This window comes from Micropterus dolomieu, linkage group LG02 (assembly GCF_021292245.1).
Source record: "Micropterus dolomieu isolate WLL.071019.BEF.003 ecotype Adirondacks linkage group LG02, ASM2129224v1, whole genome shotgun sequence".
Classification (NCBI taxonomy): domain Eukaryota; kingdom Metazoa; phylum Chordata; class Actinopteri; order Centrarchiformes; family Centrarchidae; genus Micropterus; species Micropterus dolomieu.
In genome coordinates, this window is record NC_060151.1 from 8,640,708 (window position 1) to 8,660,876 (window position 20,169).

A 20,169-nucleotide genomic window follows, 5' to 3' on the forward strand; every position below is an offset into this window, starting at 1 on the left:
AGGGAGGCATCTGATTGGCCCCATATTTATTCTGCAACATGACAACGACCCCAATCACACAGCGAAAGTCATTAAGAACTATCCTCAGCGTGAAGAAGAAGAAGGAGTCCTGGAAGTGATGGTGTGGCCCCCACAGAGCCCCGATCTCAACATCATTGAGTCTGTCTGGGATTACCTGAAGAGAGAGAAGCAACTGGGGCTGATAAATCCACAGAAGGACTGAGGGTAGGTCTCCATCAACCTACCTGCCGAGTTCCTTAAAAAACTAAGTGCAAGTGTACCTAGAAGAACTGGGGCAGTTTTAAAGGCAAAGGGTCGTCACACCAAATATTGATTTGATTTTCTCCTGTTCACTCACTTTGTATTTTGTTAGTGATAAATATAGCCTAATCTATTAACATGTTTTTGAAAGCATTCTTACTTTAGCATTTTCCCCACAACTGCCTTCAAGCTTTGCACAGAAATGTACATGCTTGAAGTGTAGCAACAGGTTCTACTGTGAAACATGTGGACCCAGGTCCTCTCAAGATTAAAATCAACAAACACACTCATCTCAGTATTTGGGGCCCAGAGGCTCAGGGGCCCTCAAACTATAGCCTCTACTTGAAGTGACTGTTATTTATGTTGTTGAATGTTTTAAAGCTCAGTCCTGATCACACCGTACTCACTAGACTATTAACATAAAATACATATTTCTGCCACACAAATTTAAGACTTTTTTTCTTTTCTAAAAGGAGATTTAAAAAGAACACGCCTTGGACTTACATTCATCAGGTGGTTAGGAACACGACTCGAGATCAATGTTGCTCCATAACAGCTGGATGTGTAAATGAGCAACTCTTTGCCATGTCAACTTAAAAGGCAATTAAAGCACAGTCTGTCGTTTTCTGGCGATAGAGTCTCTAAAAAGACGTAGTTTAATGACATCTTGAAGTAGTATGGGATCATAGGGAGTTGCCTTCACCACCATTGCCTTGGAGCGGTCAGCTTCTCCCGGTTAGGATTCCTTCGGTGTTCAAACAGGTTTTTACCGGGTGCCGAATTATCGGCAGAGGTCTCCTCCTCTCCAGAACAAACGGACCAGTTGAATAAAACAGAGAAACAATGGATAAAGCAGTTTCACGTTAAAAATCACTGTCTCTCTGAGGCTGTAACCACACAAATTTAAAAACATTTCTCTTTTCTGTTCTATTAAAAGAACGTTTAAATTCACGTGAGCACTGTCTACTCAAAAGTTAGTGAAAGAACCATTGGTTGAGGCAACCTGTCAAGACAGTAATCAGGTGTAGATTTTAACCAACAGGAGCACTCTGAATAAATGGCTAACCTGCTAAATGTCCTGTTCGGTCAGTAGCCGGCCGGGGGAAGGGGCCTATATTTCAGTATTACATCTTACTGGTCAAATGCTTATGTCTTTTTTTGGATCACAGAAAACGCATTCTGGCCCTCGATCAGCAGGTGGAGTAATGTCTCCAAACTTCCTTAAACAAGATGCGCTCACATATACAGATTTTAAACTACAGCTGAGAAGTGTAACTGGAATGATTGATATTTTAAGGAGTCATCAAAAGATTTGTGTTGACAAGGTGCCAACCCTTAATAGTCATTCTGCCAGCATGCGACTGGCACGAGACTGACCGGGAAAGACAAGTTACCAATCCCTTTCCGCTGCTAGGGCACCAGGCAGGAGTGACAGTATGTGCACGTCAACAGATCTATTCCATTTTTGGTACAAATATTATGGCAACAACGAGACGGACAGAACCCGCAGAGTCCCCCCCTGCATCCTTCAGTATTGTAACATTACTATATACGTAAAGTTGACATGCTTGTTCAAGCGCATGGGAGAAACACTCAACAGGATGCCTGAATTCGTGCATTTATGAAACACGACCCCTACTGGACATGATAGGCAGTAGCAGTGTAGCATTATTTCTCTCCAATGAAGTATGCATCAACAGTAACTTCCACAATGACTGAAAATTTAAATACCACAAAAGCAGATTTTTTTTTAATGTTTTATTTTGAAAGATCATGCAGTGCACTTCCAAGGTTGGAGCTTAACATCACTTTCAATGATACATGAAAAACCAATACATTTGTAATTACCTAGTACAAAACATAACTAAACATTGCTGAGGAATGTAACAAATTAAATAGTAAGGGAAACAAGTGCGCAACACATCCATTGCTGCACTGCAGATCTTAAAAGGCTTGATAGAGGTTAATGTTGTTTGTAACCCTGTTGTGTAAAAAAAACTGGATCAAGTGTAGAACTTAAAACAAGACAAAAGCAATAAATTACTTCTTTCAAGTGTATGGCGTGTTTACTGAGAGAACTGAGGGGGCATGGGGTAGGGCACCAGAGGTGGGGGATGCTGCGGAGCCTGTGCCTGGGGGAATGGGAAAGGGGGATGACTCGCGCCAGTCTGTGCACCACCCTTACTGGGAACAAACTGCTGGGCCTGGAAGTTGGTCTGTCCTCCGAAGGCGCCCGTTTGGTTGTTACTAAAGTTGGACTGTCCATTACCATTGTAGCTGCCTCCGCTGAAGCCATTGCTGCCACTGTTGTTACTGCCCCCATAGCTTCCGTTCTGTGAATTTGTGCCAAACGTTTTATTTGGTCCGTTGTCAAACCCTCTACCGTTATCCCTGTCCCTAAAACTGCCAAAATCACGCCTTCCAGAGGAATACCTATCCCGACGGTCATCTCTATAATCACCACCTCGGCCTCCCCTTGAACGACCTGGAGGAGAAAAAAAAACCCAAGACATTTAAGGAGAGGGGAATGGCTAGTCATGTTTTTTTTAAAAAAACACCCCCACAAATTTAACCAAAAAAAGTGATACAAATAAGTTATGATAAACCCATCCAATCCTCAGAACAAACAAAAGGAGCAGCAGGGGGAAAAAAAGTGGCTGCAGTTCACAGCACAGTTTCTGTATCTCACCAATTAGATTTACCTCCTCTGTCTTCCGCCATTTGGAGGAGCTTGGGGTTGATTGCCTGGTTGGCCTCGCGGAGCACAGAGATGAGGTCGCTGGCTTGCCTCATGTTGTTTGGAGTGAAGAAGGTATAAGCTGTGCCTGTCTTTTGGCTACGAGCCGTTCTGCCAATGCGGTGGATATAGTCCTCAGAGTTGTTGGGGTAGTCATAGTTGATGACAAATTTCACGTCTTCAACATCTGTAAGATTGTGTTGCGGTGTGGCATAAAGGCAAAGGAGGACAGCACACAAAGACGTGCGCCAGCGCCACCACAACCACATCAAAAACAAAAGTTAGAATGCTCATGAGGTAGGGACGGCTGGGCAAAATCTGGCTGCAAAAGACTAGCATTAGACAAAGTACACAAATATTTACTCCACGGGGAGACTACGGTGGGAAGAGAGAAACGATGCACACTCCAATGGCTTCCAATCCAGTGGGATACGATAAAAACCCTCCGAACCACTGCTAAACCACCCTCGAAAAGAATGGAGCAGAAGTCTTACCACTTTTTTGGAGTATGCATTCACTAGTCCATTCCCATTGCAGCTCACGCCCCACTTATGGTCAAGTGACCCACAGGTGTCCCTACAGTAGGGCTGCTATGCACACTACTGCCTCCTAGTGTTTGAACTAGAACTTAACCAAGGTCCCTTTGCACTCACGGGATGCTTGTTATAAAGCTCACACTGCAGTGTCTCTTGCCAAGAAACTGTAGATCTGAACCAATTTGCTGGATGCCTACAAAACAGTGCATCCCCACTCAGCATGGCAAGATTTTTCCAGACCCCGTGTTCACTTGATCTTAATGTCTCTCGTTGGCAGGTCTCGACATGACTTTGAAACGCAGGCGAGGGAGGAGTGTGAGCTTGGATTTTTTGTCCAAGTGTGTCCAACTAGCATGTCCCACTGTCACCAAAAGCGCCAGTAGCCATGTCATTACAGAGGTGAGGTATGATCGATCTGGCAGACTGCTCTTCCGACAGGAGTTTAGAAAACTGCAACATAAACGCCACCCATGCTTTACAACAAGTCTACGCAACAAAAAGCACCCCCCAAATGACTCAAATGGCTTGCAACGCAGTGCCCAAACATACATGCAAGACAATAGGAGACAGTGTAGCTGGGCTTTGAGCTGGGACAGTTACAGAGCCTGGGTGTGAGAAGCAGTCCAAACCATTGCCAGAGAACAGACGAGCACATGGGGGAGGAACTGTGGCCAGCCCTCAACTCGCCCCCCTTTTTAGGCAGGCCAGCGCGTAATGCTGCACTTGGGCCTGGTCACCTCTGTATATCTGCGCGACTGGGAGACCCGTGCCTCGCCAGTCAGGACACCTCCAAGAATCCTCCTTCCCCCTCTGGAGACCTGGGCTTGTCATGCCAAGGCCCTGCCACACAGACTGCTCCTTCAGGCCAGGGGAGAAACTCAGAAAGAAGCAGAAGAGTTAAAGAAAGCAAATACACTTTCTTTTTGAAATACATTAGGGTAAAAACCCAGCGCAGATAGGATACTGACCTAGACCCCTGGAGGCAACATCTGTAGCAATGAGAATTGGAGCCTTTCCATATTTGAACTCTGGTTCAGAGAAAGAAATTTCAGACATGGTCATTTCCTGAACAGCTTTGATTAACCAGTATTGTAAATTTACTGGTGATTCATGCTTACCATTGAGAACCCAGTCTCTTTCCTGCTGGCTTTTATCTCCATGGATTCCCATAGCCGGCCATCTAAAAACAAAAGGTTTCAATGTTTATCCGTACTTCATAACTCTGAAGGCCATTACAGAGTCATGCTGTGAATCAGTATTTTCATTTCAACACTTACCCATCCCTTCTCATCCTCCTGGTGAGGTCATCACACCGCCTCTTGGTCTCTACAAAGATTATGGTCTTATTCTCCTTCTCACTCATGATTTCCTCCAGGAGTCGCAGAAGTCTTAAAGAGAAAAGTCACTTACTGTTACTAGAAATGTAAAAATGCATCACTGTCACCTAAAGCCATTACAATAACATTGGCTCCAACACTTTTCTCTTACTGCCATGGTAAGATTACTCACTTGTTCTCTTTCTCTCCATCATTGCAGACATCCACTATCTGCAAGATGTTGTGGTTGGCACTGAGCTGCAACGCCCCGACATTGATCTGGACGTATTCCTTCAGGAAATCCTCTGCCAGCTGGCGAACTTCTTTCGGCCAAGTCGCACTCCACATCAGAGTCTGACGGTCAGGCTGCAGAGACAGTGTAACAATTAGAAACAGGTTCTATTACATTTAGAACTGGTGAGCAGTGAGACATTTGACAGATGTGTCATGACCGTCAAAGTACTTACTCTGATTTGGTCGACAATTTTCCGGATCTGTGGCTCAAAGCCCATGTCCAGCATTCTGTCGGCCTCATCCAGCACAAGGTAGGTGCAGCGACGGAGGTTTGTCTTTCCTGCCTCAAGAAAGTCAATGAGCCTTCCCGGAGTAGCAATGCAGATCTCCACACCTTTAAGAAGAGACTCATTGTGAAATCCTAACCCTTAAGACAATGCATCAGGGCAAAAAAAAGGAAGCTACAATACCTCTTTCCAGGTCACGGATCTGGGGTCCCTTGGGCGCTCCTCCATAGATACAGGTCGATTTCAGGCGAGAAGCTCTGCCATATTCGGCAGCCACCTGCTGCACCTGCTGTGCCAGCTCACGGGTCGGCGCTAGCACCAAGCACTGTCAAGGGGGAAGTTATGGCATTCAAAAGGCAGCTACACTCTGACCTGAAATAAGATCGCTTGCTGCATATTGTATGTCACTTTGTTGTCAACGGGCTAAAACCCTTTTCTGAGATTCATGTAAAAATGTGGCTGTGTAGTGACTTACAATGGGACCATCTCCGCGTTCCAGGAAAGGCTGGTGGTTGATGTGCACAATTGCAGGCAACAAATACTGCAGAGCAAACATGAAACAGTCAGTGCGTGGGACAATATAAAATCAAATCACACCCTCACTGATCTAGCTTGTCTGCACAAGTCATGTGCAACTTACGGAAAGAGTTTTCCCAGAGCCGGTCTGTGCAATGCCAACCATATCCTTGCCGCTAAGAGCCAGTGGCCAGCCCTGAGCCTGGATGGGAGTTGGTTCACTCCAGTTTTGTTTGTTGATCACATCCATCACATATGCTGGAGAAAAGAGCCCAGCATTAATTGAGATGCACTAAAATTTATGAAGTATTGTGATATTGGTTCATGGTTTCATACTTACATGGGAAACTGGCCTCATGGAACTTTGCAATAGGATTTGGGCAATCTCTCCCTTTAAACGTAATTGTTTTGGCCCTTCTATATTGTTCAACTTCTTGCTGCAAGATAAAAATTAAATAACTTTAGTTCAGTTTACATAACCTCTTACATAAGGGCAACACGTATGAAAGGGCACATTTCCAGTAGTGTTGGGTAACATCTCAATGAACATGTGGACTAGCGCTACTTACCAGAGACCTTCGGGCAACATCTGGATGCTGCTGGTAGAAGTTTTTCTCAAACTTTGGGAGCTCGTCCAGGTTCCACTGTTTCTTCCGCAGCCGTTCGCCAGGATTGCCAAACTTCCCTCCACCTCCACCACGGTTGCCACCGAAGCGAGGAGGGCCGCCGCCATAGCTGCAAATAAATTAACTGTTAAGTCGTGGTTTGAGTCCGGCTGGACCGAATCGTCTCAATAACGGCGGCAACAGCGGTTTAAAACAGACTAATCTTAACTGCGTCACTGAAGTTATATAGCTGCCATATACTTTCCAGCCAGCAGAGGAACAATGGATAAACAGCCGGCATTTTGTATCCGCATTCACTCTGCCACATGGCGAAAAGCCGACTAGCCAGCTGCATTAGCAACAGCCCTCCACGCTAGAGCAGTGACGCTACACATTACATGTTAACTACAGATGGACCATCTGCATCCAACTCATCTCTAGAAAAGTCTGTGAAATCACAGTCCACCGATATCCACGATCGGTGCTTCATGTGGCGGTGAAACGTAGCGCCTAGTCAGCTAACGTTTCCCTGAAGCTAACGAAAAGCCGCTGTGCCGGGGCACGAGGCCAAACTAGGCCTTGAGCCAAAAGACAACGGGTTTCCTTCCTCGGTAAAACGTTAGGCCTCCCATATACAGATAAAGCCGGCAAACTGCCTGCTATTCACGTTGGTAGATTATCACTTAGAATAAAACGTAATTAGATACTCTAAAAAAAATAATAATAATAAAAAAAATTGTATTTAGCCAGTCTGTTCATTTTTTTGGTAGCGTTAACGTTGTATTCTTGTCGGCCATTTCTACAAATCACACGAAAGAAAAACTCGCCTTAAACAAACCAGAAAATGTACTTACCCTCTATCTCTGTCTCTACCACGGTCTCTGTCGGAATACCCAGGCATTTTGTAAAGTAAGTTTACGTTAACGAGGATAAATAAAAAAGATATAAATATTCTACACTGTGGCTTGGCCGTCTAAAAGAAACCCCGACCGGCAGTGGTGCTGAAATGCCGGTATAGAGAAAATGAGGCCCGGGTTATATAGCACAAGGAAGTCCCCCCTTCTGATGTATCCATCCGCCAGACGGTTCTCAACTTCAGTTTCTACCGACTGACAACATAGACACATTGCAGACGTAACTTTTTTTTTAACATAAAAAGTAAACATCGTTTATGTGTTTTTTATTTTCTCTTACACTTAAAAAATGCCACCATGAAAAGCCAAACTCGGTTTTCCGGCGTTTCCCTTTGATACATGGGCGGATGAATATGTACGAGACAGAAACTGGTTATCCGGCTGTGATTGTGCTTCCGATGTATTACGGTAAGTGACGTCATCGGGACCAAAAAAAGAGACTACTTTTTCCCTCTTGTATTTTTCGATTACAGCCAATGTAATTAATTTGTGTGATGATTTTTCACATTAACTTATGTTGGACAAAGTGGACAAGCAAATTTGAAGTGTTAATGACTTTATTATAATCTTTAATTATTACAGATTTGTTGGAATAAACCAGTATATAGCTTGGCAAAAAGCATTTTTCTTCTAGAGGAAAATAAACAGAGGTCATGTTTATGACCTTTGGCAACCTCTGTCTCAAATGTGGACCAAAACGACAGTGAGAGTACGGTTTACTCCCTACCTGAATATTTTTTAATAAGTATTTTGTCTTTCATAATTACAGGACTGCACCTTTATATTGTAGATTGTGTTTTTACATATTGTTATCCCTGACATATTTAATGATACCGATTACACAGGGAAGCATCAAAATATGTGTAATTATTATCCTGAAGTCTAAACTACTATTGTCTTTACAGTCTTAGACGCAGACCTCTGTGTAGTATGATTTACTCGCATATCTATGAAACAACAATACCCCCTACCCCCCAACCTCTCCAGTCATTTACCCCCTTTCCCTGCCCCCATCTGACAAAAGTTTTAATCCAGAGTGGTATCAGAGTACACAGTGGGTGGCCGGAAACATGTGTAATTGTCATGTAAACCATGAGTCTTTGCATGATAACTAATGTAAATAAGTGCTGTACCAAAGGGCCAGTTGAAGAGCACCTCTATCGTAAGCAGCCTAACAATTAAAGTCTTTGATTGAAAGTCTTTCTTTTTTATGACATTTGACCATTCAAACAGAAAAAGGACAAGACATATCTTTGTACAAGGCCTTACATTGTTAGACAAAGGCAAGTTTAATTAGAACTAATTACACACAAAAATAAAATACTCTTACAAAATGATAGTGTTAACATACATCAAATTGCATCAGTCAGCTATGAGAGATATAGTCCTGCTAGTGGATCATGCTATTAAAAAACAAAACAAAAGCGCTATCTCTCAACTTTGACTTGTTTAATAAAAAGTTCAGTTCTTCAATGAGAGGCAGCTACGGGGCAATGCTGAGCGATGTAGTGTAGGAACAGACAGTAGGGTGATCAGCTTGTGCACTGGACTTAAAAAGGCGAATGAATATCCGTTGCAGAAGTCACCGTTAAAAACACAAGGCGACCTTGTTCTGTTTGTGTGCAATTCCTTTTTTTCCCATTTCAAGAAAATCTTCTTCTACTTAAGTTAAAAGATAAATTACAGGTCGTTGGATCCACACATATGAACAATATCTTATTACTGTACAAAGCACCATCTGAGGACACTTTTCACTTTGCATACACACAAGTCCACATAAAAGAAGGAAAATTAAGAGTTCATTTTTTTTGTGTGTATGCAAACGTTAAGAACAGTCCACGGTCATAGAGATTGCTAGACAGGCAGCATCTTTTGAAAACATTCAACAATTTAATTTTTAAATCGTATAAAACAATCCCCTTTCCTCTAAATGAAAACATTACTGATGGGGACTGTGTAGCAGGCTAAAACACAAGTTCATCTCATTCATTTTCCTTTCAAAACAAACAAAAGCACATGGACACATGCAACGATTACTATATGTCAATGGTCTACTGTGGGCAAAATTATTTAAATGACAAGACTTTTTAAACCGTTTCACATTCAGGAAATCAAGACAAATGGTCAGAATTAGTTTCTTGTCAGTCGTCAAATTAAAAGGACATTACAAACTACATATGACATCTCCTGAGTATGTGGCTTGGTAGAGCTCTTGGTTTCTTGGATGTGTTTTGTGGCCACAAGCAGGTATGAGCACGAGTAGTGTATTGTGCACTTTAAGCAGTAGTATGTCAATGAGTAAGGTTGCCAATATAAGACAAACATTAATGCTATTTAGCACCACATGGCCACAAGGTAGTAGAGGTTTTTCTTTTTCAACAACATGGAGGCAACACAAAATAGATTATGATGACGCTTCTGAACAGAGTACCATTAGAAATGAATGGTAGCTTTCATGCTAGTGACATTAATATAGCCCAGCTACAAATGACAAACTGTAAAGGGTAATAGAAGAGAAACGTCACACCACCATGTGTTGCTACAGGATGAAAATCAGTAGAATTTAAAGGGTCCGCTCAATATTTGCAAAGATTCATTCATTCAAAATGATAATGGCACTCACACGACAGTGTGTTTAAGATTTTTTGCCCTTGAAGACATACCTCTCCTTGTACAGTATGAGAGGGGTTACGTCAAGAAATAAAACACAGCCTTCTTAAGTGAAATTCAGTCAAGCTTAATTCTGTTTTCACAAATTGTCTTCCATAATTTAAACAGTTAACTTAACATTTAAAAGATTTGTATTTTTTCTGGAACAATGTAAAGGGGTATCTGAAATATAACAGCAATAAATTATATATATTATATAGAATTTTATTGTTTCTTTTTTAATTTTCCCTGTTATATAAAAATAACACATTTCAAGCAATTCATTCACTCAGTCATTCATTCAACAAAACTTGTTGTCAGACGTTTGAAACTGGTGTTCTGGGAATGCAGCGCTAGTTGTTCAGGCAGCAACTCGGGAGCTGAGGTCCCTGCTGCTGTCTTTGGAGAGGGTTGTAAACAGTCGGGCTCTGCCTAATTCAGTCTCCAGTCTTGCATTCTCATCCGCTCACATCACCGTTTTCCAGCCCTGGCATTACTGATAGCCCCAGTGTGATCACTGAGGCACCGAACAGCCCAAATCACACACACTCTGCATCCAAATTTAGTGTTTCCAAGTGGCTGTGGTAACCATCAATAACCCTGTATTCTAGCAAACAAACCAGACTTGTTAATGTCGTTTCAGAGTGGACTGACCTTGTGTTCTGCTCGATGGAACATTGCTACATGGAATACAGTCTATTTTTTTAAATGCTAAAATGAACTTAAGAAAAAAAAAGGGAAGAGCCAGCAAATTTTGCAGGTTCCACAAGTTAGTAAATAGTCTTATTTATTAGCAGCTGAAGAGATCCTTTTGAATGATAAAAAAAAGTCATAAAGGAGGGCTGGAGAGTCTAAAAAAAACAACAACAAAACAACCCAGGAGTCAGATGACATTTTCTGGTCTTCTCTGCCCACCCTCCCTTAGCTTGGCCACGTGTCCCCGGGAAGTATGGATGTCCTTGGGTGAAGCAACCGTGGATGACTCCTGTCTGAGTGGACTGATTTGTAAGGGGAGGCTCATCATGGCCAAACCATGTTGCTTCTGGTTGTTGCTGAGCTCTGCCTGCATCTGTGACTCACTCAACAGCGAAGCCGCACGTCTCTTCGATGGCAGTGAGCAACTTGTCGTACAGTTTGTCATAGTGCTCGTAGGGAGGAATGTCAATCCGATTGAAACTGGGAAAACAGAAGGGAACAGATTTTAAAATCATATTCTGAAAACAACAAGACCATTTGGATGACTATACCGCTGCAGAACCTCACCAGGTGTGGGCTTTGGGCAGGTTGTTGGTGCTGGCATCAATCTGGTGGATGGTAAAGAGCCGAGGCCCAGCAGCACCTGTTTAAAACACAATTAGTTTAGTACACTGTGAAGAATTTCTCTTTAAATTTCCAGAAGTTCCTGAAAGTTTAGATTTTTCCCCCCAGGTTCACACATTCAGACTTTAGTGTCCAAAATATAAAAAAAAAAAAATGCTCAGATTAAGTGCGTCTTTCTGAGATCTAAAATGTCAAATTGACACGGTGAAAATCAGATGCCAAAATTCAAGATGTTAATTCAAATTTGAACATACGGGTTGGCAAGGATAATCCATCAAGACCAAAAGACTCAATCAGACTTCTGTCCTATCCCGTCAGGATCCCCAAGAAAGAAAATTTCAGGTGAGGGATTGGAAACAGTGGCGTCGCACAAAATTCTGGACCCTGTACCTGTGCATTCTCTATGGGCCCCTCCCCGCATCCACAGCTATTTGTTCAAGTGTCTTTGTGGCATCTCCTCACACGAGGGCCCTGTTTACTCAGCCCCCCCACCCAGTCCTTCCCCTTGACTAGAAACCCTGGACACAAACATTTTTATCTCAATATTTATCAGTTTTTTAAATTACATAACTTTAAATTACCTCAGTTTTCAATGTAAAATATTTGCAGTGCTGTAACTTTAGTGATTTCTAAATTTAAACATTTTTAGAAGTATTCAGTAGTTGTTACATTTCACAATTAGTGTTTCAGTTACTTTATAAATTATAATTATGGTCGCCTTCTCTGCTTTCATACAATAAGAAGCAAAACTGTTACTTGATAGCACCGCAAATAATGAGTTGATGTTTGCTTTCCGACTACAACAAAACAATAAAGAAACATTAATATACATTAGTGATGGCCATCCGTTGTTGCTGTATTTAGTAGATCACTCATTCACTCGTGAGGTTTCCTGTTATTGGAGACATTCATTAAATATTCAGATGGTCCACCAATACATAGTCCTGTAGAGCAGTGGTTGGCAATAGGCGGCCCGCAGGCCAGAACTGGCCCGCCAGCAATACGCGGCCAGATTGCTTTGATAGCAGAAAAATAAAAATGAATAAATTGATAGTGGCTGATGCTGAAATAGATCTCACTCATGACAGCAACAGTTACTCACATAATCACTTCCTCTTAAGTGGATGTGCCTCCAAAATAAAAGCGTGAGAATGTTTTTTGAAGCAATGCTTCATGTTGAGTTCATTGAGAGCTTTTACTTTGAAATGTTCTGAAGGACATTCATAAGAGTCTCTAGTTTACATGACACAACTCTGAAAAAAGTCATCCGTAAACACTAATGAAAGTTAGTGTCCATAGGTTTATGAATGCGGATCAAACGCCGGGGACGCACACGCACTGCGGCGCATGCTTTATTGCGAGCATGTGAAAAACTGTCCTCATCAATTTGTTTAACAAGGGAGAACATTTTTTTTTTATTTTGGGATCGATCGTACAACTCCTCCAACAGGAGTCCCGCAGTCTACCGACTGAGCTAAACGTACACATGAGTATCTAAGGGTTTGAAGTAATTTGACTGAAATAATGTTCTGGCCCGCCATGTAATGGCTTGAAAAAAATTGGCCCGATGTCAGATTTATTTGCCGACCCCTACTGTAGAGTATTTAGATACCAACAGTCCTAACTCAGTTGACTTTGTCCCTTGACTGTAGCTGGGTTTAGCTTTTAAAACTTAAGTGATGCCACAGACCCCTGTAAGTGTGTGTGTTGTTTTTGGGTGTTCTGGCTTCGGGGGATGTTTTGACCATGAAAGGATGGCCACATTATATAAAAGGTGTGTAAGGGTGCTGTCTGCCTGTGGATCACCGTGTACTCCACATGCCTGCGTGCTCTGTCTCTGGGCAGTGCAGTCTGCCAGAATGGACCCACTGAACCACTGCACTAAGCGCAGACTCAGGGTTCATCTCAGGTTGGAGAAACCCAGAGACACAGACACACACAGACACACAAACACAGAGAAGCCAAGAATCCCAGACACACATGTAGTGTTGTGTTGACCGAGCCTGTGAATATAGAGCAGCTGTCTGTGCACCAAAAGAACAGTAAAGAATATATTATCACACTTTTTGTACATTACAGATCTGACATCACATTAGCATGCGACACTTTGTATCCCTTTAAACTGATGGCTAATATTTTAGAGTGTTCAGTCCACAAAGAAGGCAATTCACACCAAGCTATTTCAGTGGCGGTTTCGAACGCAGGACTGTCTTGCGTTTATTGCATAACAAGTCCAATGTAAAAGAGCATTTACATAATAAAACATTACATCTGCACAGTTTTCCTCCTTGGTGTTATTACCTTGGAGGGCCTTGAAGCCTTGTAGGGGAACTCTGGAGGAGCCAGTGACAAACTGCAGCAGCCGGGCTCTGCGCTCCTCGTCGAAGGACTCCACAGCTTTCCAGAACCATTTAACAATGTTGCTGTCTGGAGTGCAGTGTTTGAGCCGTGTATTGGACTTCCAGTCGTTGATGTCGATTTTACCCAGGCCGCATACAATCAGCTACAGGTCGAGGAAAGAAGTAGATTTGCTTTGTTTAGCAGTGTCATGAAATGATTTCAGTATGTTCAACCAAATGTACTTGGAGGTAAGTCAAGCAACAAATAGACATGAGAAATGGGAAATAGATTAAAGTACCTCAAGCTCCTTCTCATCGAAAGACTTTAGCAGGTGTTGGGGGATGACCTCATTGAAGCCCTTCTGCAAGGCCAGGAACTGGGCCTCTATGCCTCGCAGAAAACGCCAGTTGACGTAGAGCCGGACGTACTCTTTCTTGGTGTCCTGGGTGACGGGGATGCTCTTCCCGTTGGGCTTGAGTTCATGCTGGATGATCTCTCCGTAGGCGTTGTGTTCTACGCAAAAGGTGTGGTCCAGCACACCTGTGATGTCATTGTCCCTGAAGAGAGATACACATTTGGATTACTGTTTGAGGACTTTCTCTCACACACACACACACACACACAAAATAAAATATTGTTTTAAACATTTTCATTCCAATAAAAACAGTAGTGAGATCCTTTTTGTTGAATGCATGCCGACTGGGGAAAATCAGCAGATGTGATGTTAATAAGCCGATCTGGTCACATGCTTAGGGACCACTGATGTAAGAAATATTCAAAGCCCTGGGGGGCGCTGTCATCCAAGTACGGGAGAGAGGTTTTCATGTGGGTAACAACTTGGTAGATTGTAATTTTCTGAAATTAATGTTAAAGTTATTTTTAGGTACAGATAACAATCCTGTATATATTCATAGCACATAGACTGTAGAATGCATACTGTTTTGTGTAATCCAGAAAACCTCTTTCACTTACACAGAAAAGTCAGTACTGTTTTTGAAAAATGTGTCTTGTACGTACAGGATCCACACAAGGCTGTTGTGTAGGTCAGGGTCGACAGACTCCATGTCGTCCAGAGTGATGGGTTTACCCAGCAGCTGTTTGTAGAAAGGCAAAGTGAAGCCTCCGTCTATGTAGTGGCCATGGAACACTGCCATCCCCATAATACGGCCCACAAAGTGAAAGTACGACAAGTGCTCCTGGAGGGGTACAAAACATAAATTTAGTTTCCAAATGAAGAGCAGTACTGAGCATTTAAAGTGTTTGTGACAGTTCTGCATTCATTTCACATTTGTCAGTATTTCCCAGCTGTATATAACAATAATTAATTGAAATCTAGTTAATCAATTCTCGTAACCTGGAGATAAGTGGCAGAAAACGGATGGATAGATTAACCCATCAAAAACTGTTGTGTTACTGTCTACAGGCAACAAATAATATTCAGAATCTTTGTAAAAGAGGGAACTGGATTCCATGTTTCTTAACCTCTTACCATTCCTATAAAATTCATGCAAAACGCCTATTCAGGGCATATCCAAAGTAAATTGAATGCAGTTCTTGAACCATTTGGAGTAAATGCATGGTTTTGGGGCTTCTTTGAAAGATAACACTCTGAAGTCCCTAACCCAAAAGTCAGAATCACTGTTAGTGCTACTGGATTGATTAATATAAGTTTAAACACACTAAAAGTAATATATTTTTCGTTTCCGTTTGAAAAAGTGCATGCAGACAACTATAGCTGGGACTTATTAGCTGGAAAACACTGTAGGGCCACGGCATAAAGCCTAGTCCAATTTTAAATTTTATACAAATACCATGAAAAATTAATATTTTACACAGGTTTTTCTTTTAGCAACAGCTTAACAGCTCCGCCCCTGGGCTGCGGCTGCGCTTATGCCGTATTAGCTGGTAGCTTGACGCAGATGTGTTTTTTTTCACTGGTAGATCATGAACTTCCTAATTAAAGCTGGATATCCTTATTTACAGAATTTTATTGGCTACACAACGTGCCAGTCATCAGTACTATTGGTTGCAATTTGCTAAGCCTACCCATGAAATAATAGGGACTGGTACTTCCTGCCATGTGAGCGACTACTGGGTCGAATTAGGTGTCAATCAAAAGGTCAGAACAGCTAATTTGAATACAAAATATTGTAGTTGTTTAAATACAAATCTGAGTTTTTACGGTTATAATCACATACTAGGCACGTCTGCCAGCAAATATGAAACAATGCAGCAGCAGTCTCTGGGGATTTATTAATAAAATAATGTGTTTGGACAAAATAGCTTTACTGGATTGGATCGTCTGGACCTTTGACAAAGTAACAACACCATTTTTGCTGGAATATAATCGATCGGTGGATTACTATGAGGCTTCATAGGTGTGTCACGTCAACTTTGATTGGTCTGACAGAGGCGCTGATTGTACCCGCTGTGGTGACTGTATGTTGAAATGGTTTGCATTTGTCTAATCAAAAGCATTTTAGCTTTTAAACGGTGTATCATATGAGTACGAGCTTAACATAGCAATTGTGGGCATATAGCGAGAGCTGCTGCCAGGACCTGATGGCCCGCGGGCCATTGGAATGTTATGAGGTTATAAGACTCTTAAAATTTGCAGATGACGCCCTGTTGATCATGTACATTTTGAGTTTTTTGTGTGTTGTTTGCAACAGCTGTGACTCACAGGGTTGACAGCAGAGTCAGGGTTTATCTGCAGTGTGTAAATATCATCACGGGAGTACTGGAACAGGCCGTAGTACGGATTCAGCATCTCATGCGACAGCAGATATAGCCACTCCCTGCACAGCGTACACCACGCAGATGCACACAGGTCAGGCAGGAGACGAAGGGGGAGGAAAAAAAAGACATAGGTCACATACTGGTCACATCAGAGTTGCTAAACATACTAAATTAAAAGTGATGAAGAAATGACTACAACAAACCAGACAACACAAAGGTGAGGAAGCGGTGTGCTTTTGCTCCCCCACTAGGAAACAGAGCGCTGTGTAAAAGGTCCGTGTGTTCCATGCACCATGCTCATCTTTTCCTATGGTTTCTTACCTGGCTACTCCTCCATAATCAAGCCCCTCCTCGCCTCTGAACTTCACCATTAGCCTTTTCCACAGGTCTTTTGGTCTCATCTTCATCACCTGTCGATACGATTCCTGCAACACGGATGCAAACCACCACACACACACGTCAAGACACTGACACCGTCAGACAGCTGGTTACCGTACGTGCCCTGCTGCTGATGCAGAGCCATTTGGTTCTATATGCACCTCAGCGGGAGAAAGAGTTAAAGAGAAGCCATTTATCAGTTTGCAATAGTTATGCCAGGGGCCCTTCCTCTGGGGAAACTGCCAAAAGGTCATGTGTGACCAGTTTCAGGGATGCATTCACTCTCCAAGCTCCATGTCTTGCATTATGGCGCATGTTTAATACGGTAACTGCTAGACCAAAGGTTGAGACTAAAAGGTTTGAAGTTAGGATCTAGAAGTACTGGGGAGTGCTTTAAAGTAAAATGTGCTCGACGGTAGCAGTATTGGAAGAAATGAGCGTTAAGCTGTGTGGCGTTATAACAGTCATTTCCAATTGGTTCTCTGTTGTGAGATCTCTCCGCCTCGATCAGTGTTCATCCCATGTGCAGATGGCTCACAGCGTCAGAGGGAGGGTTCATTTAAAGTGGATTAGTGGCAGTTATAATAAACACAGACATAAGACTATAATATCACAGCCAGGTTCCACTGTGCCCTCCAGATACAGCAGACAACATAGAGGCGCTGCAGGACAAATGGAAATGTCTTATCTACGCCGAAAAGTATGCATAAAGACAGTTCTGACAGCCTACCAGCTTACACTTGGCTGTTCAGTCATAATGTAATGCCTCAGCTGGTCTGGAGACACTATGCAGTTATGTCTCGCTCAACCTCAACCCACCGCCCCTACCCCTCCTCTCCTTTCCCCTCCCTGTCTCTCTCTCTCACATTGAGATCAGCCAACAAAAATGTCTTCGTTCAGATTAACAGACTTGGCTGTTCCAGCACATTCCAGTAAATATTTTATGAGGGTCATGCAGTCTGTTGCAGGTGTTGTTGCTCTGATGAAGGCCCCACACCTCCTAGATGCAGAAAAAACAACAACAAAAAAACAAAACAACAACTCCCTAGCTGAGAAAATCCTAATCACAAACATGAGGCCTGCTTTGGATTTTGAACAGACTACCTTCACACATCACAGATAACTCTGTGAGAGGGGGGGGGGGGGACCTTGAGAGAAAGTTTAACAATAACGTAGGTACATCTATAAATAAAGTTTACAAGCAGCTCAGCAGGTACAAAAGAACGACATAATGTGCCGTTTGCTTCTCAGAGGGCAAGAAGTGCAGGGGCATTACTTGTAATCTGGGGGACAACGCAAAATTGCTATTGTTTATTGCTCACGGTGCTAAATTTACAGTTGTTGGCTGGAGTTTGGGGGAAAAGGGGTAAGATGGATGTGTAATAGAGCAAATATTAAATTATTTCCATGTTTTTCTACCATTTTGTCATGCAATTTAATTTGCTTCATTCATGATCTGTCTGTGACAGCTGAATTTCCCTCTGGGTTCAATTATGTACCCGTTTCTGAGTATCGTAAAATAACAGGGACCCCTTGTGTGCTTCAGATGACATGATGACATGAGTGAGCTTGTTTGTTTTCATATTCACCTCAAAGATCTCCTCACGGGACACCTCGATGCGGCAGTGGCCAGCCTGAGGCTGTTGCTGGGACAGTTCCTGGCGGAGAATCTTGAGCTTCTGAACAAGGTCCCTCTTGTACTTGGGCACCGTGAGGCACTCGGCCTCCTCTGGGAGCTGACCGGGGGACACCAGAGCCTGCTGGACCTGATCCTTCAATTGGTTCTGACGACTGGAGGGCAGATGGCAGGGAGAAGGACAGAGCAGCGATAGAAGAAGGTAGACATGCAGAAAAGAGTGGGAAAAGGTGAGAGAGGGGAAGAGGGAGAAACAAGCCAAGAGAAAGAGAGTAAGACACAGAGGGACAAGATGAAAGACAAACATTTTAAGTCTTAGATGTACCTATACCAAACACAAACAACTGGTGAGAAAAAAGAAAGCAAGCAAAAAGGAGGAATGCCAAGAAACTCAAAATACAGCTTTCTGAGAGTGAGAGGTCTTCGTACTTTGCCGACTGCAGAGTACGAGGAGTAAACACACTGAGGTCATCTGGGAAGCACATCAAGTCAAACAGCTGCCTCAGCCCCTCACAGACAAGACAGACATGCATAGGTGGAGGTGGGATTACTGGAGGTAAGACATCTCCCTCACCGTCAATCACTCACTGCCTCTCACACACACACACACACACACACACTCCCCTCTCTCCAGCTCTCCACTTGGCAGAGGCCAAGTGGTCTCACACAGAGCGATGGCTGAACTAAAATAAGGCTTTCTGCGGGGGAGCAGCAGAATATGACTGCGGAAAAGAAAGTTCTGCAAATAGTTTCTTGGTTGCTTTTATACCATCATGTACACTTGAGGTAATGTAGTGTCATCCAGTCCTGGTACAATTTACAAGCCCAAAGGTTTGTCTTAAACTAAAAAAAAACACTAAGTACATACTTTATTATGTATTATTATGTTATAGAAATGAATAATCTATGTAAAACAAAAGCATGTACAATTTCCACAGAGAGGCAGACAACAAGACAGAAAGCTGAAACTAAATCTACTAACAGATTTTTTCCCCTAGCTGTAATAAGTAATGGAAAATTAACCATTTTGATTAACTAACATCTTTGTAATTACTTCTGTTTTTTATTTCACATAACTAATGATGCATTAGCTCAATGCCATCATAATGGAGAAAAAGTATACCCCTGATAAAGCGCGCTTAGCAGAGCAGCAGTATCTACTTAGGTCAACCACTGCAATTGCACAAATTCCACTGCAGTCAAAAGCTAACAATGAAAAATAAAAAAATTGCTGCAATAATTGATTTGTTTGGCCACTTGGGGTCAACATTCAGAAAGCAACATTATCCTTCATTTGGAGTCATTTGTGGCCAACAGATAAATGGAAGTCAAGTCTATTTATGTCGCACATTTAAAACAACCACAGTTGACCAAAATGCTACCAACTCCTGAGAGAAATAAGTGTCCATTTAGCTGCTAAACGCTCACTATGATCACTAGTCTCTAACTTTGTCTGTCTGCTGTTTGGTGCTAAGCGGGTAGAGAGAGAGAAAACAGCTGCCTACTGCAGCTGAAAATGATGCTATGACAGGGGTAAGACTGAACCAAAACAGTGAAGATGTAGGCTGGACAGCTGAACGATGAGCTAAAACTCACTATAAAGCTCAGTAAAGCTGAGGAAAGCTGCAGATTCAGGTGATAATCCTCTTTAGGTTCATCAGTACAAGCAACCCTTTTCTCATTTAATATACTGATCAAATT

The 20,169-nt window shown here is 42.5% G+C and overlaps 2 protein-coding genes across 3 annotated transcripts in view; both read right to left on the reverse strand.

Moving 5' to 3' along the window:
• Window positions 1-1,998: 1,998 nt before the first annotated feature.
• Window positions 1,999-7,506, reverse strand: ddx5 (DEAD (Asp-Glu-Ala-Asp) box helicase 5). 2 transcript variants are annotated; one of them, XM_046072856.1, is made up of 13 exons: window positions 7,347-7,506; window positions 6,457-6,622; window positions 6,228-6,324; window positions 6,012-6,145; window positions 5,847-5,912; window positions 5,555-5,696; window positions 5,318-5,478; window positions 5,044-5,216; window positions 4,812-4,922; window positions 4,653-4,714; window positions 4,503-4,562; window positions 2,964-3,185; window positions 1,999-2,746 (listed from the first exon to the last, which is right to left on the reverse strand). In XM_046072856.1, the coding sequence occupies exons 1-13, from the start codon at window positions 7,391-7,393 to the stop codon at window positions 2,328-2,330; spliced, it is 1,860 nt and encodes a 619-aa protein (XP_045928812.1). In that variant the 5' UTR covers window positions 7,394-7,506; the 3' UTR covers window positions 1,999-2,327. The 2 variants fall into 2 exon arrangements, with proteins under 2 accessions (XP_045928812.1, XP_045928818.1); XM_046072862.1 differs by having other exon boundaries at window positions 2,581-2,746; window positions 2,951-3,185.
• A 1,152-nt stretch (window positions 7,507-8,658) lies between these two features.
• The window catches only part of LOC123958239 (E3 ubiquitin-protein ligase SMURF2-like), a 29,897-nt gene continuing 18,386 nt past the window's right edge, over window positions 8,659-20,169 (reverse strand). Inside the window, exons 11-18 of the mRNA XM_046031502.1 lie at window positions 18,422-18,623; window positions 16,776-16,879; window positions 16,399-16,513; window positions 14,733-14,911; window positions 14,014-14,272; window positions 13,677-13,878; window positions 11,319-11,394; window positions 8,659-11,231 (exon numbers count right to left, since the gene is read on the reverse strand). Coding sequence (XP_045887458.1) covers window positions 11,132-11,231; window positions 11,319-11,394; window positions 13,677-13,878; window positions 14,014-14,272; window positions 14,733-14,911; window positions 16,399-16,513; window positions 16,776-16,879; window positions 18,422-18,623 — 1,237 coding nt within the window. The 3' untranslated portion in view covers window positions 8,659-11,131. The remainder of the gene's footprint in view (window positions 11,232-11,318; window positions 11,395-13,676; window positions 13,879-14,013; window positions 14,273-14,732; window positions 14,912-16,398; window positions 16,514-16,775; window positions 16,880-18,421; window positions 18,624-20,169) is intronic.